General features: G+C 42.6%; 1 protein-coding gene across 5 annotated transcripts in view; it reads left to right on the top strand.

The window, feature by feature from the left end:
• LOC110498294 (tandem C2 domains nuclear protein) overlaps nucleotides 1-13,596 on the top strand; it is a 39,737-nt gene extending 26,141 nt beyond the window's left edge. For all 5 annotated transcript variants that reach the window (XM_036955361.2, XM_036955362.2, XM_090209669.1 and 2 more), the window contains 2 exons: nucleotides 448-644; nucleotides 12,956-13,596. In XM_036955361.2, coding sequence (XP_036811256.2) covers nucleotides 448-644; nucleotides 12,956-13,066 — 308 coding nt within the window. In that variant the 3' untranslated portion in view covers nucleotides 13,067-13,596. The remainder of the gene's footprint in view (nucleotides 1-447; nucleotides 645-12,955) is intronic.
• The last annotated feature ends 4,086 nt before the right edge of the window (nucleotides 13,597-17,682 follow it).

Here is a 17,682-nt window from a genome sequence, read left to right on the forward strand (position 1 = left end):
GAACTGACTTGTAGGAAAAGCCACGTTGAACGTCACTGAGCTCTTCAGTAAGGCCATTCTACTACCAATGTTTGTCTATGGAGATTGCATGGCCGTGTTCTCGCTTTTATACACCTGTTAGTAACATGTGTGGCTGAAACGGGACAAATCCACTAATTGAAGGAGTGTCCACATACTTTTGTATATATAGTGTATGTCATTCTTTGTAACAGAGAAAAATGTGTTTTAATGAACAGGATGTGGATATTTAACCAGTTCTAAAATGAGTTAAGGTTAGGTTTAGGGTTAGTCGGAGAGCTTCAACCTGGAACCATTTTAAAATCTGCCAGCTGTATACACACTGTCTACTAAGTAACCATTTCCCTCGTGCTTTTCTATTTCCCTTGTGCTTTTCTATTTCCCTTGTTCTTTTCTATTTCCCTTGTACTTCCCTCGTCCATCAACCAGCGTTCTTTGTGAAGATATTGATGCAGCTGCAGGGCACGGTGGTGATGAAGAAGAAGACTCACACCCTGAAGTCCTCCGGAGGTCAGCTGACCTGGACTGAGTCTTTCTACTTCCCCTTCGCTCTGGACCAGGGCTTCCTGCTGTCAGTCAAACTCTACAGCCGCAGTTCTGTCAGACGGAAACACTACCTAGGACAGGTGAGACGAAAGGCCTAGGGCTCTGTTCAATCCGAATAGCGGGAGTTCAGCTTTACAGCGAGATTGAAATTTAAAGGCGATGTTCCAAGTTCAGCGGAGACTGTTTTCATGGTAGACGCTGCAACGTAAAATGACCTTTACATTTCTACCCCGGGAAGCTGTAACGCTTCAGATTTTCCAGATTAAATAGAGCCCCTAGATTTAATCAGACCAAGCATTAACCCGGCAATAGCCGACACCTGCCACCTGCATAGCGGATGTTTTTATCGGTGTCGGTGTGGAACTGTGTCGGTGTGTAAAATCAGTGAGCAGTTGCTCCGGTGATCATTGTCATGAAGCCACACCCTCCTCACATTGTCATGAAGCCACACCCTCCTCACATTGTCATGAAGCCACACCCTCCTCACATTGTCATGAAGCCACACCCTCCTCACATTGTCATGAAGCCACACCCTCCTCACATTGTCATGAAGCCACACCTTCCTCACATTGTCATGAAGCCACACCCTCCTCACATTGTCATGAAGCCACACCCTCCTCACATTGTCATGAAGCCACACCCTCCTCACATTGTCATGAAGCCACACCCTCCTCACTTGAGATAGAAGTTTAGAACGAGAAAGTGTAGGCTACGTAGAATTAATGACATTCAGATTGAAAAATCATTGAAACAAAAAAAGAATGAATGAATATTTCATAATTTCTATCAGCCTACTCAAGGTGTAGATTACAAGGCTAAGGAATTTCTCTCAATGCGACTGCGGGCAGCCAATTGCAAATGTCTGCTTAAGGCCGGGAGCCGTTGTGGATTTGACACGCAGTTTCGTCTGTTACGTCCCCACAAGACAAACTCAAAATGTCGCTCACAACAAAGGGAACTAACAAACAACTAACAGACAACCAAAACAGAAAGGGTTACTGAAAAGCACCCATGTGGGTCTCCACTGAAAGTGGACAAGCAACTAGGAAATGTGCCCTAAAACATTCCCAGAATGGATTCCCACTAAATGTGGCTAGGGAAGGGAAGGCAAAAAGAAATTCCACACCAATAGAAACCACATTTAAAGGAAACAGAAAACCACACACTAATTAAGGATAGAGAGTCAATAGAAACCTGATCTAAAGGAAACAGGGAAAACCACACACTAATTAAGGATAGAGAGTCAATAGAAACCTGATCTAAAGGAAACAGAAAACCACACACTAATTAAGGATAGAGAGTCAATAGAAACCTGATCTAAAGGAAACAGAAAACCACACACTAATTAAGGATAGAGAGTCAAAAGAAACCTGATCTAAAGGAAACAGAAAACCACACACTAATTAAGGATAGAGAGTCAATAGAAACCTGATCTAAAGGAAACAGAAAACCACACACTAATTAAGGATAGAGAGTCAATAGAAACCTGATCTAAAGGAAACAGAAAACCACACACTAATTAAGGATAGAGAGTCAATAGAAACCTGATCTAAAGGAAACAGAAAACCACACACTAATTAAGGATAGAGAGTCAATAGAAACCTGATCTAAAGGAAACAGGGAAAAACACACACTAATTAAGGATAGAGAGTCAATAGAAACCTGATCTAAAGGAAACAGAAAACCACACACTAATTAAGGATAGAGAGTCAATAGAAACCTGATCTAAAGGAAACAGAAAACCACTGTAACGGTTTTCTTTATGAGAAGGAGAGTCGGACCAAAATGCAGCGTGTAGATTGCGATCCATGTTTTAATGAACAAACGTAAAACACGAATCAATGCAAACACTACAAAATAAAGAACGTGATGAACGTAACGAAAACCTAAAACAGCCTATCTGGTGAAAAACACATAGACAGGAACAATCACCCACAAACACACAGTGAAACCCAGGCTACCTAAATATGGTTCCCAATCAGAGACAATGACGAACACCTGCCTCTGACTGAGAACCATATCAGGCTGAACATAGAAATAGACAAACAAGACATGAAACATAGAATGCCCACTCAGATCACACCCTGACCAATCAAAACATAGAAAATACAAAGTAAACTATGGTCAGGGCGTGACAGTACCCCCCCCCCAAGGTGCGGACTCCGGCCGCAAAACCTGAACCTATAGGGGAGGGTCTGGGTGGGCATCTGTCCGCGGTGGCGGCTCTGGCGCTGGACGTGGACCCCACTCCATGACAGTTTTAATCCCCCTCCTAAACGTCCCTAAATAGGTTACCCACCACAATGATAACATGGGACAGAGGGACAGCTCGGGACAGAGGTAACTCGGGACAGATGGGTAGCTCAGCACTGAGAGGAAGCTCAGCACTGAGAAGAAGCTCAGCACTGAGAAGAAGCTCAGCACTGAGAAGAAGCTCAGCACTGAGAGGAAGCCCAGGCAGGTAGTAGAAACTACCAGAACCTGGCTGGCTGGCGGTTTCAGCAGATCCTGGTCGACTAGCAGATCTGGAAGAATCTGGTCGACTGGCGGATCTGGGAGAATCTGGTCGACTGGCGGATCTGGGAGAATCTGGTCGACTGGCGGATCTGGGAGAATCTGGTCGACTGGCGGATCTGGGAGAATCTGGTCGACTGGCGGATCTGGGAGAATCTGGTCGACTGGCGGATCTGGGAGAATCTGGTCGACTGGCAGATCTGGAAGAGTCTGGACTACTGGCAGATCTGGAAGAGTCTGGTCGACTGGCAGATCTGGAAGAGTCTGGACGACTGGCAGATCTGGAAGAGTCTGGACGACTGGCAGATCTGGAAGAGTCTGGTCGACTGGCAGATCTGGAAGAGTCTGGACGACTGGCAGATCTGGAAGAGTCTGGACGACTGGCAGATCTGGAAGAGTCTGGACGACTGGCAGATCTGGAAGAGTCTGGACGACTGGCAGATCTGGAAGAGTCTGGACGACTGGCAGATCTGGAAGAGTCTGGACGACTGGCAGATCTGGAAGAGTCTGGACGACTGGCAGATCTGGAAGAGACTGGTCGACACAGACTGGCTGCTCTGGCTGCTCCATGCTGACTGGCAGCTCTGGCTGCTCCATGCTGGCAGACTGCTCTGGCTGCTCCATGCTGACTGGCAGCTCTGGCTGCTCCATGCTGACTGGCTGCTCCAAGATGACTGGCAGCTCTGGCTGCTCCATGCTGACTGGCTGCTCCATGCTGACTGGCTGCTCCATGCTGACTGGCAGCTCTGGCTGCTCCATGCTGACTGGCTGCTCCATGCTGACTGGCTGCTCTGGCTGCTCCATGCTGACTGGCTGCTCCATGCTGACTGGTGGCCCTGGCTGCTCCATGCTGACTGGCGGCCCTGGCTGCTCCATGCTGACTGGCGGCCCTGGCTGCTCCATGCTGACTGGCGGCCCTGGCTGCTCCATGCTAACTGGCAGCTCTGGCGGCTCCTTGCAGACTGGCAGCTCTGGCGGCATCCTGCAGACAGGCAGCTCTGGCGGCTCCTTGCAGACTGGCAGCTCCTTACAGACTGGCAGCTCTATGCAGACTGGCAGCTCCTTGCAGACTGGCAGCTCCTTGCTAACTGGCAGCTCTATGCTAACTGGCAGCTCTATGCTAACTGGCAGCTCTATGCTAACTGGCAGCTCTATGCTAACTGGCAGCTCTATGCTAACTGGCAGTTCTGAACAGGCGGGAGACTCCGGCAGCGCTGTAGAGAAGGAAGGCTCTAACAGCGCTAAACAGGCGGGAGACTCCGACAGCGCTGGAGAGGAGGGCTCCGACAGCGCTGGACAGGCGAGGCGCACTATAGGCCTGATGCGTGGTGCTGGCACTGGTGGTACTGGGCCGAGGACACGCACAGGAAGCCTGGTGCGGGGAGCTGCTACCGGAGGACTGGGGTGTGGAGGTGGTACTGGAAAAACCGGACCGTGCAGGCGCACTGGAGCTCTTGAGCACCGAGCCTGCCCAACCTTACCTGGTTGAATACTCACGGTCGCCCTGCCAGTGCGGCGAGGTGGAATAGCCCGCACTGGACTATGCAGGCGAACCGGAGACACCGAGCGCAAGGCTGGTGCCATGTAAACCGGCCCAAGGAGACGCACTGGGGACCAGCTGCGTAGAGCCGGCTTCATGGCATTAGGCTCGACGCTCAATCTAGCCCGGCAGACACGCGGAGCTGGAATATACCGCACCGGGCTATGCACCCGCACTGGAGACACCGTGCGCACCACTGCATAACACGGTGCCTGTCCGGTCTCTCTAGCCCCCCGGTAAGCACAGGGAGTCTGCCCAGGTCTCCTACCTGGCATAGCCATACTCCCTGTTAGCCCCCCCCCAAGAAATTTTTGGGGCTGCCTCTCAGGCTTCCATCCGCGTCGCCGTGCTGCCTTCTCATACCAGCGCCTCTCTGCTTTCACCGCCTCCATTCTACGGTAACCTTCCTCGCACTGCTCCAGCGAATCCCAGGCGGGCTCCGGCACTCTCCCTGGGTCGGCCGCCCACCTGTCGATCTCCTCCCAAGTAGTATACTCCATACTGTACTCCTCCTTGGGCTGTTCCTGTTGTTTCTTCTCCCGCTGCACCTTAGTGCGGCTACACTCCCCTGGTTTAGCCCAGGGTCCTCTCCCGTCGAGGATTTCCTCCCATGTCCAGAAATCCTTATTGCGCTTCTCCTCGCGCTGCTCCTGCCTGTTGACACGCTGCTTGGTCCGTTGGTGGTGGGTGATTCTGTAACGGTTTTCTTTATGAGAAGGAGAGTCGGACCAAAATGCAGCGTGTAGATTGCGATCCATGTTTTAATGAACAAACGTAAAACACGAATCAATGCAAACACTACAAAATAAAGAACGTGATGAACGTAACGAAAACCTAAAACAGCCTATCTGGTGAAAAACACATAGACAGGAACAATCACCCACAAACACACAGTGAAACCCAGGCTACCTAAATATGGTTCCCAATCAGAGACAATGACGAACACCTGCCTCTGACTGAGAACCATATCAGGCTGAACATAGAAATAGACAAACAAGACATGAAACATAGAATGCCCACTCAGATCACACCCTGACCAATCAAAACATAGAAAATACAAAGTAAACTATGGTCAGGGCGTGACAACCACACACTAATTAAGGATAGAGAGTCAATAGAAACCTGATCTAAAGGAAACAGAAAACCACACACTAATTAAGGATAGAGAGTCAATAGAAACCTGATCTAAAGGAAACAGAAAACCACACACTAATTAAGGATAGAGTCAATAGAAACCTGATCTAAAGGAAACAGAAAACCACACACTAATTAAGGATAGAGTCAATAGAAACCTGATCTAAAGGAAACAGAAAACCACACACTAATTAAGGATAGAGTCAATAGAAACCTGATCTAAAGGAAACAGGGAAAAACACACACTAATTAAGGATAGAGTCAATAGAAACCTGATCTAAAGGAAACAGAAAACCACACACTAATTAAGGATAGAGTCAATAGAAACCTGATCTAAAGGAAACAGAAAACCACACACTAATTAAGGATAGAGTCAATAGAAACCTGATCTAAAGGAAACAGAAAACCACACACTAATTAAGGATAGAGAGTCAATAGAAACCTGATCTAAAGGAAACAGGGTAAAACACACACTAATTAAGGATAGAGAGTCAATAGAAACCTGATCTAAAGGAAACAGAAAACCACACACTAATTAAGGATAGAGAGTCAATAGAAACCTGATCTAAAGGAAACAGAAAACCACACACTAATTAAGGATAGAGAGTCAATAGAAACCTGATCTAAAGGAAACAGAAAACCACACACTAATTAAGGATAGAGTCAATAGAAACCTGATCTAAAGGAAACAGAAAACCACACACTAATTAAGGATAGAGTCAATAGAAACCTGATCTAAAGGAAACAGAAAACCACACACTAATTAAGGATAGAGTCAATAGAAACCACATTGAAAGGAAACAGAAAACCACACACTAATTAAGGATAGAGTCAATAGAAACCTGATCTAAAGGAAACAGAAAACCACACACTAATTAAGGATAGAGTCAATAGAAACCACATTGAAAGGAAACAGAAAACCACACACTAATTAAGGATAGAGTCAATAGAAACCTGATCTAAAGGAAACAGAAAACCACACACTAATTAAGGATAGAGTCAATAGAAACCTGATCTAAAGGAAACAGAAAACCACACACTAATTAAGGATAGAGAGTCAATAGAAACCTGATCTAAAGGAAACAGAAAACCACACACTAATTAAGGATAGAGAGTCAATAGAAACCTGATCTAAAGGAAACAGAAAACCACACACTAATTAAGGATAGAGAGTCAATAGAAACCTGATCTAAAGGAAACAGGGAAAAACACACTAATTAAGGATAGAGTCAATAGAAACCTGATCTAAAGGAAACAGGGAAAAACACACACTAATTAAGGATAGAGAGTCAATAGAAACCTGATCTAAAGGAAACAGGGAAAAACACACTAATTAAGGATAGAGAGTCAATAGAAACCTGATCTAAAGGAAACAGAAAACCACACACTAATTAAGGATAGAGAGTCAATAGAAACCTGATCTAAAGGAAACAGAAAACCACACACTAATTAAGGATAGAGAGTCAATAGAAACCTGATCTAAAGGAAACAGGGAAAACCACACACTAATTAAGGATAGAGAGTCAATAGAAACCTGATCTAAAGGAAACAGGGAAAACCACACACTAATTAAGGATAGAGAGTCAATAGAAACCTGATCTAAAGGAAACAGAAAACCACACACTAATTAAGGATAGAGAGTCATAAGAAACCTGATCTAAAGGAAACAGAAAACCACACACTAATTAAGGATAGAGAGTCAATAGAAACCTGATCTAAAGGAAACAGAAAACCACACACTAATTAAGGATAGAGAGTCAATAGAAACCTGATCTAAAGGAAACAGGGAAAAACACACACTAATTAAGGATAGAGAGTCAATAGAAACCTGATCTAAAGGAAACAGAAAACCACACACTAATTAAGGATAGAGAGTCAATAGAAACCTGATCTAAAGGAAACAGAAAACCACACACTAATTAAGGATAGAGAGTCAATAGAAACCTGATCTAAAGGAAACAGAAAACCACACACTAATTAAGGATAGAGTCAATAGAAACCTGATCTAAAGGAAACAGAAAACCACACACTAATTAAGGATAGAGTCAATAGAAACCTGATCTAAAGGAAACAGGGAAAAACACACACTAATTAAGGATAGAGAGTCAATAGAAACCTGATCTAAAGGAAACAGGGAAAAACACACACTAATTAAGGATAGAGAGTCAATAGAAACCTGATCTAAAGGAAACAGAAAAACACACACTAATTAAGGATAGAGAGTCAATAGAAACCTGATCTAAAGGAAACAGGGAAAAAACACACACTAATTAAGGATAGAGAGTCAATAGAAACCTGATCTAAAGGAAACAGGGAAAAACACACACTAATTAAGGATAGAGAGTCAATAGAAACCTGATCTAAAGGAAACAGGGAAAAACACACACTAATTAAGGATAGAGAGTCAATAGAAACCTGATCTAAAGGAAACAGGGAAAAACACACACTAATTAAGGATAGAGAGTCAATAGAAACCTGATCTAAAGGAAACAGAAAACCACACACTAATTAAGGATAGAGAGTCAATAGAAACCTGATCTAAAGGAAACAGAAAACCACACACTAATTAAGGATAGAGAGTCAATAGAAACCTGATCTAAAGGAAACAGAAAACCACACACTAATTAAGGATAGAGAGTCAATAGAAACCTGATCTAAAGGAAACAGGGAAAAACACACACTAATTAAGGATAGAGAGTCAATAGAAACCTGATCTAAAGGAAACAGGGAAAAACACACACTAATTAAGGATAGAGTCAATAGAAACCTGATCTAAAGGAAACAGAAAACCACACACTAATTAAGGATAGAGAGTCAATAGAAACCTGATCTAAAGGAAACAGAAAACCACACACTAATTAAGGATAGAGAGTCAATAGAAACCTGATCTAAAGGAAACAGGGAAAAACACACACTAATTAAGGATAGAGTCAATAGAAACCTGATCTAAAGGAAACAGAAAACCACACACTAATTAAGGATAGAGAGTCAATAGAAACCTGATCTAAAGGAAACAGAAAACCACACACTAATTAAGGATAGAGAGTCAATAGAAACCTGATCTAAAGGAAACAGAAAACCACACACTAATTAAGGATAGAGAGTCAATAGAAACCTGATCTAAAGGAAACAGGGAAAACCACACACTAATTAAGGATAGAGTCAATAGAAACCTGATCTAAAGGAAACAGAAAACCACACACTAATTAAGGATAGAGAGTCAATAGAAACCTGATCTAAAGGAAACAGAAAACCACACACTAATTAAGGATAGAGAGTCAATAGAAACCTGATCTAAAGGAAACAGGGAAAAACACACTAATTAAGGATAGAGTCAATAGAAACCTGATCTAAAGGAAACAGGGAAAAACACACACTAATTAAGGATAGAGAGTCAATAGAAACCTGATCTAAAGGAAACAGGGAAAAACACACACTAATTAAGGATAGAGAGTCAATAGAAACCTGATCTAAAGGAAACAGAAAACCACACACTAATTAAGGATAGAGAGTCAATAGAAACCTGATCTAAAGGAAACAGAAAACCACACACTAATTAAGGATAGAGAGTCAATAGAAACCTGATCTAAAGGAAACAGGGAAAACCACACACTAATTAAGGATAGAGAGTCAATAGAAACCTGATCTAAAGGAAACAGAAAACCACACACTAATTAAGGATAGAGAGTCATAAGAAACCTGATCTAAAGGAAACAGAAAACCACACACTAATTAAGGATAGAGAGTCAATAGAAACCTGATCTAAAGGAAACAGAAAACCACACACTAATTAAGGATAGAGAGTCAATAGAAACCTGATCTAAAGGAAACAGGGAAAAACACACACTAATTAAGGATAGAGAGTCAATAGAAACCTGATCTAAAGGAAACAGAAAACCACACACTAATTAAGGATAGAGAGTCAATAGAAACCTGATCTAAAGGAAACAGAAAACCACACACTAATTAAGGATAGAGAGTCAATAGAAACCTGATCTAAAGGAAACAGAAAACCACACACTAATTAAGGATAGAGTCAATAGAAACCTGATCTAAAGGAAACAGAAAACCACACACTAATTAAGGATAGAGTCAATAGAAACCTGATCTAAAGGAAACAGGGAAAAACACACACTAATTAAGGATAGAGAGTCAATAGAAACCTGATCTAATGGAAACAGGGAAAAACACACACTAATTAAGGATAGAGAGTCAATAGAAACCTGATCTAAAGGAAACAGGGAAAAACACACACTAATTAAGGATAGAGAGTCAATAGAAACCTGATCTAAAGGAAACAGGGAAAAAACACACACTAATTAAGGATAGAGAGTCAATAGAAACCTGATCTAAAGGAAACAGGGAAAAACACACACTAATTAAGGATAGAGAGTCAATAGAAACCTGATCTAAAGGAAACAGGGAAAAACACACACTAATTAAGGATAGAGAGTCAATAGAAACCTGATCTAAAGGAAACAGGGAAAAACACACACTAATTAAGGATAGAGAGTCAATAGAAACCTGATCTAAAGGAAACAGAAAACCACACACTAATTAAGGATAGAGAGTCAATAGAAACCTGATCTAAAGGAAACAGGGAAAAACACACACTAATTAAGGATAGAGAGTCAATAGAAACCTGATCTAAAGGAAACAGGGAAAAACACACACTAATTAAGGATAGAGTCAATAGAAACCTGATCTAAAGGAAACAGAAAACCACACACTAATTAAGGATAGAGAGTCAATAGAAACCTGATCTAAAGGAAACAGAAAACCACACACTAATTAAGGATAGAGAGTCAATAGAAACCTGATCTAAAGGAAACAGGGAAAAACACACACTAATTAAGGATAGAGTCAATAGAAACCTGATCTAAAGGAAACAGAAAACCACACACTAATTAAGGATAGAGAGTCAATAGAAACCTGATCTAAAGGAAACAGAAAACCACACACTAATTAAGGATAGAGAGTCAATAGAAACCTGATCTAAAGGAAACAGAAAACCACACACTAATTAAGGATAGAGAGTCAATAGAAACCTGATCTAAAGGAAACAGGGAAAAACACACACTAATTAAGGATAGAGTCAATAGAAACCTGATCTAAAGGAAACAGAAAACCACACACTAATTAAGGATAGAGAGTCAATAGAAACCTGATCTAAAGGAAACAGAAAACCACACACTAATTAAGGATAGAGAGTCAATAGAAACCTGATCTAAAGGAAACAGGGAAAAACACACACTAATTAAGGATAGAGAGTCAATAGAAACCTGATCTAAAGGAAACAGGGAAAAACACACACTAATTAAGGATAGAGAGTCAATAGAAACCTGATCTAAAGGAAACAGGGAAAAACACACACATAAAAGGCTTTGTTTCAGTACTTAATAAACAGCGAGAGCCAACAGAAGGTGTTACTCTCTCAAGAACTAACTGATGCCCAGGTCAGCAAGTCTTAAATACCAACTAGGCTAACTGATGCCCAGGCCAACAGGTCTTTAATACCAACTAGGCTAACTGATGCCCAGGTCAGCAAGTCTTAAATACCAACTAGGCTAACTGATGCCCAGGTCAGCAGGTCTTAAATACCAACTAGGCAGACTGATGCCCAGGTCAGCAAGTCTTAAATACCAACTAGGCAGACTGATGCCCAGGTCAGCAAGTCTTAAATACCAACTAGGCTAACTGATGCCCAGGCCAACAGGTCTTTAATACCAACTAGGCTAACTGATGCCCAGGTCAGCAAGTCTTAAATACCAACTAGGCTAACTGATGCCCAGGTCAGCAGGTCTTAAATACCAACTAGGCAGACTGATGCCCAGGTCAACAGGTCTTAAATACCAGCTAGGCTAACTGATGCCCAGGTCAGCAAGTCTTAAATACCAACTAGGCTAACTGATGCCCAGGTCAGCAAGTCTTAAATACCAACTAGGCTAACTGATGCCCAGGTCAGCAAGTCTTAAATACCAACTAGGCTAACTGATGCCCAGGTCAGCAAGTCTTAAATACCAACTAGGCTAACTGATGCCCAGGTCAGCAAGTCTTAAATACCAACTAGGCTAACTGATGCCCAGGTCAGCAAGTCTTAAATACCAACTAGGCTGACTGATGCCCAGGCCAGCAAGTCTTAAATACCAACTAGGCTGACTGATGCCCAGGCCAGCAAGTCTTAAATACCAGCTAGGCTAACTGATGCCCAGGTCAGCAAGTCTTAAATACCAACTAGGCTGACTGATGCCCAGGCCAGCAGGTCTTAAATACCAGCTAGGCAGACTGATGCCCAGGCCAGCAAGTCTTAAATACCAGCTAGGCAGACTGATGCCCAGGTCAATAGGTCTTAAATACCAACTAGGCAGACTGATGCACAGGCCAACAGGTCTTTAATACCAGCTAGGCTGACTGATGCCCAGGCCAACAGGTCTTTAATACCAGCTAGGCAGACTGATGCCCAGGCCAGCAAGTCTTAAATACCAACTAGGCAGACTGATGCCCAGGCCAGCAAGTCTTAAATACCAACTAGGCTGACTGATGCCCAGGCCAGCAGGTCTTAAATACCAGCTAGGCAGACTGATGCCCAGGCCAGCAAGTCTTAAATACCAACTAGGCTGACTGATGCCCAGGCCAGCAAGTCTTAAATACCAGCTAGGCTGACTGATGCCCAGGCCAGCAAGTCTTAAATACCAGCTAGGCAGACTGATGCCCAGGTCAATAGGTCTTAAATACCAACTAGGCAGACTGATGCACAGGCCAACAGGTCTTTAATACCAGCTAGGCTGACTGATGCCCAGGCCAACAGGTCTTTAATACCAGCTAGGCAGACTGATGCCCAGGCCAGCAAGTCTTAAATACCAACTAGGCAGACTGATGCCCAGGTCAGCAAGTCTTAAATACCAGCTAGGCTGACTGATGCCCAGGCCAGCAGGTCTTAAATACCAACTAGGCAGACTGATGCCCAGGTCAGCAAGTCTTAAATACCAACTAGGCAGACTGATGCCCAGGTCAGCAAGTCTTAAATACCAACTAGGCAGACTGATGCCCAGGCCAACAAGTCTTTAATACCAGCTAGGCAGACTGATGCCCAGGCCAGCAAGTCTTAAATACCAGTTAGGCTGACTGATGCCCAGGCCAGCAAGTCTTAAATTGAGTTCTAAGATTAGGCCAGTTACATAACTTTCATAACTGCTTCTACAGGTTCACCTTGGCTTCGACAGCCCAACACAGGAAGCAGCAGAGCAGTGGAGGGACAGCATTTCTCACCCTGAGAAGATGGTGGCTGTATGGCACAGACTCAGCGGATTCTGACACACCTGTATAAATTCACACAGTGTCCAAAAGGAGTTGACAGCCTCACCTGTATCGCCACCTGTACTGCCACCCAGTGGTATAAAGTACTTAAGTAAAAATACTTTAGTAGGTTTTGGAGGGTATCTGTACTGTATTTTACTATTTATATTGTTTGCCAACTTTTAATTTGACTTCACTACATTCCTAAAGAAAATAATGACCTTGTATAATTTTTGTAGATAAAGTATGTAGATTACTCATTTATGTTGCATAGACTTGTTTTGTGTATTGCCATATGTTCAGCTGATATAATATAATATTTTAGAGGACAGATATTTGGCGGCAAGTAGCCTAGTGGTTATTGGGCCAGTAACCGAAAGGTTGCAAGTTCGAATCCCCGAGCTGACAAGGTAAAAAAAAAAATCTGTCGTTCTGCCCCCTGAACAAGACAGTTAATTAACCCAATGTTCCCCGCTAGGCTGTCTATGTAAATAAGAATTTGTTCTTAACTGACTTAAATAATGGTATAATAAAAAATATAAAACATTCATGAAGTTCTGTTGCATGAATTGCAAGGAGTAATGGTACCCCAGAGGTGATGTGTTCTCATTGGTGGTCCTGATGAATCCCTGGTCTTCTGCATCTTCTCCGCTCACACTGTTTAGTGTTTCCCACATATTTAAGGGTCTCTAGTCAGTATGTAAAGTTGAGGGTTCTATTCAGTCTGTAAAGCTGAAGATTTAGGGCTCTATTCAGTCTGTAAAGCTGAAGACTTAGGTCTCTATTCAGTCTGTAAAGCTGAAGACTTGGGGCTCTATTCAGTCTGTAAAGCTGAAGATTTAGGGCTCTATTCAGTCTGTGAAACTGAAGACTTGGGTCTCTATTCAGTCTGTAAAGCTGAAGACTTGGGTCTCTATTCAGTCTGTAAAGCTGAAGACTTGGGGCTCTATTCAGTCTGTAAAGCTGAAGATTTAGGGCTCTATTCAGTCTGTGAAACTGAAGACTTGGGTCTCTATTCAGTCTGTAAAGCTGAAGACTTGGGTCTCTATTCAGTCTGTAAAGCTGAAGACTTGGGTCTCTATTCAGTCTGTAAATCTGAAGACGTAGGGCTCTATTCAGTCTGTAAATCTGAAGACTTGGGGCTCTGAAGACTTAGGGCTCTATTCAGTCTGTAAATCTGAAGACTTAGGGCTCTATTCAGTCTGTAAATCTGAAGCGTTACAGATTCTGAGATAGAAATGTAAGTGAGCCCGACATCTGCAGCGTTTACCATGAATGCTGCCTCCGCTAAAAAGAGGGAAAAACTGCCTTTAAATTTCAATCACATTGTAAAGCTGAACTTCTGCAATGTGGATCGAATAGAGCCCTTAACGTGTCTAATATTATAATCTTAATCTAGACATCTACTGTATATTTTCAGTATTATACGAATTGATTAACCGTCATTAGCATATAGTCATCGTACAAACTGAGTCTTTCATCCCATCTTATGTCATTTTATACATTTTATGTAAATGCCATGTACAGATTGTAAGGATACGCATGATTAAAACTACAGTAGGTTTATCTCAAACCCAAATCAATTACTTTTACAGTATCAGTCAAAGATTGGGACACCCCTACTCATTCCAGGGTTCTAGAACACCTACTCATTCCAGGGTTCTAGAACACCTACTCATTCCAGGGTTCTAGAACACCTACTCATTCCAGGGTTCTAGAACACCTACTCATTCCAGGGTTCTAGAACACCTACTCATTCAAAGCTTTTTCTTTATTTTTTACTATTTTCTACATTGTAGAATAATAGTGAAAACATCAAAACTATGAAATAACACATATGGAATCATGTAGTAACCCCCCAAAAAAGTGTTAAACAAATCTAAATATATTGTTTATATTTGAGATTCTTCAAAGTAGCCACCCTTTGCCTTGATGACAGCTTGGCACACTCTTGGTATTTCACTCATGAGTGTCATGAGGCGCAGGTGAAGTGAGACGATGGTGACAGGTGTGTGGAATAATCAGCAGCCCGATGACCTAGAGGCCGGAGAGGGACTACACGTGACATATATTGTGCACTAAAGACATGTGTTTGTGTCCTTGTCGGTGTGTGCTTCGGCAGTCATTGTTTACGTAATAAGTATTTGGTCTAGGTTAATGTTTACTCAGCCTGTAGGCATTCCAGACACACCTTGGCCATAAGCTTGTCTTATTACTCAACAGCACCTTTCAGTCAACACTACCTTTCACTCAACACTACCTTTCAGTCAACACTACCTCTCAGTCAACACTACCTTTCAGTACCTTTCAGTCAACACTACCTTTCAGTCAACACTACCTTTCACTCAACACTACCTTTCAGTCAACACTACCTCTCAGTCAACACTACCTTTCAGTACCTTTCAGTCAACACTACCTTTCAGTCAACACTACCTTTCAGTCAACACTACCTTTCAGTACCTTTCAGTCAACACTACCTTTCAGTACCTTTCAGTCAACACTACCTCTCAGTCAACACTACCTTTCAGTCAACACTACCTTTCACCCAACACTACCTTTCAGTCAACACTACCTTTCACTACCTTTCACTCAACACTACCTTTCAGTCAACACTACTTTTCAGTCAACACTACCTTTCAGTCAACAGCACCTTTCACCCAACAGCACCTTTCAGTCAACACTACCTTTCACCCAACACTACCTTTCACTCAACACTACCTTTCAGTCAACACTACCTCTCAGTCAACACTACCTCTCAGTCAACACTACCTTTCACTACCTTTCAGTCAACACTACCTTTCAGTCAACACTACCTTTCAGTCAACACTACCTTTCAGTACCTTTCAGTCAACACTACCTTTCAGTACCTTTCAGTCAACACTACCTCTCAGTCAACACTACCTTTCAGTCAACACTACCTTTCACCCAACACTACCTTTCAGTCAACACTACATTTCACTACCTTTCACTCAACACTACCTTTCAGTCAACACTACTTTTCAGTCAACACTACCTTTCAGTCAACAGCACCTTTCAGTCAACACTACATTTCACTACCTTTCACTCAACACTACCTTTCATTCAACACTACCTTTCAGTCAACACTACCTCTCAGTCAACACTACCTTTCAGCCAACACTACCTCTCAGTCAACACTACCTTTCAGTCAACACTACCTTTCAGTCAACACTACATTTCACTACCTTTCAGTCAACAGCACCTTTCAGTCAACACTACCTTTCAGTCAACACTACCTGTCAGTCAACACTACCTTTCAGTCAACAATACCTTTCACTACCTTTCAGTCAACACTACCTTTCATTCAACAGTACCACTCAGTCAACACTACCTTTCACTCAACTACACCTTTCTGAGAGTAAAGGGTCTGGCTAACACTGAGGACATGAGAATCTGTGTCCCATATTCACATGATGTACTGCCTAGTGTGATCTTTAGGGGGTTGTAAAAGACTTGGGTTTAAATACTTGCAGGGTTTGCTTTAGGGCGTCCAAACATATCAGATGAGAACAGACACCAAATGAGAACCCAGTGGTCACTGGTCCCGGGAGCATGTCCTCTTCTAATTGGCTAACGTTTCAGTGGGCCCGTCCAAAAGTCCAAATCATCTGAACATGTTGTTTGTGAAAACGGATAGACATGTTGAAGGTTAATAAGGATGCGTCATCTCCGCCGATCGACGTACGACTCCCCATTTCAGTAATTATTGGAAGTCACGGATAAAATCCACGTGCCGGTTTGGCCACTCTCTTATACCGTCTGCGGTGTTTGAACTTTTAACACTTCTCTATTGGTTTTCATTGCAACAGGCTAGCGCAATCAAGCACAGATACAGTATACGAAATGATTTCGATTGGTATTTAACACCAGGTCTTTGTGTGTAAACAGGTTCTCGTGTTGGCAATCAGACACTCGTTCCAACCTGTCGTCTACCTTCTCTTGTAAAGAAGGAGCTCAATCCATCGCTATGGATACGATGACGGACGATGATCTCGCTGTTTCCGAAGTGGCCAGAGTCATCCCGGGATACCAGGATCTACGTTAATTCCGTGTGTTCTGACTGTGGCTAGAGGGAGAACAATTATATGCCTTGAGATTGGGTTTTGGCTAGAGGGAGAACAGCTACAGTGGGGCAAAAAAATATTTAGTCAGCCACCAATTGTGCAAGTTCTCCCACTTATAAAGATGAGAGAGGCCTGTAATTTTCATCATAGGTACACTTCAACTATGACAGACAAAATTTGAAAAAATCCAGAAAATCACATTGTAGGATTTTTAATGAATGTATTTGCACATTATGGTGGAAAATAAGTATTTGGTCAATAACAAAAGTTTATCTCAATACTTTGTTATATACCCTTTGTTATCAATGACAGAGGTCAAACGTTTTCTGTAAGTCTTCACAAGGTTAACTTTTGTTATTGACCAAATACTTATTTCTCTTCATTTTCTCATTTCAAATTGTGGTTGTTTGCAGAAAAAGTTTGGGAACCCCTGACATAACAGCAGGGCCAGATTAGAGACCAGGCACGTGCCCTAGGGCCCCAATCTTCAGGGAACCCCCGCCCCCCAAAAATCGAATAGTACTTGAACACATCACAAACCATAGTAAAATG

This window comes from Oncorhynchus mykiss, chromosome 19 (genome assembly GCF_057628025.1).
Source record: "Oncorhynchus mykiss isolate SJ-2025 chromosome 19, ASM5762802v1, whole genome shotgun sequence".
In the NCBI taxonomy this organism is placed as follows: Eukaryota; Metazoa; Chordata; class Actinopteri; order Salmoniformes; family Salmonidae; genus Oncorhynchus; species Oncorhynchus mykiss.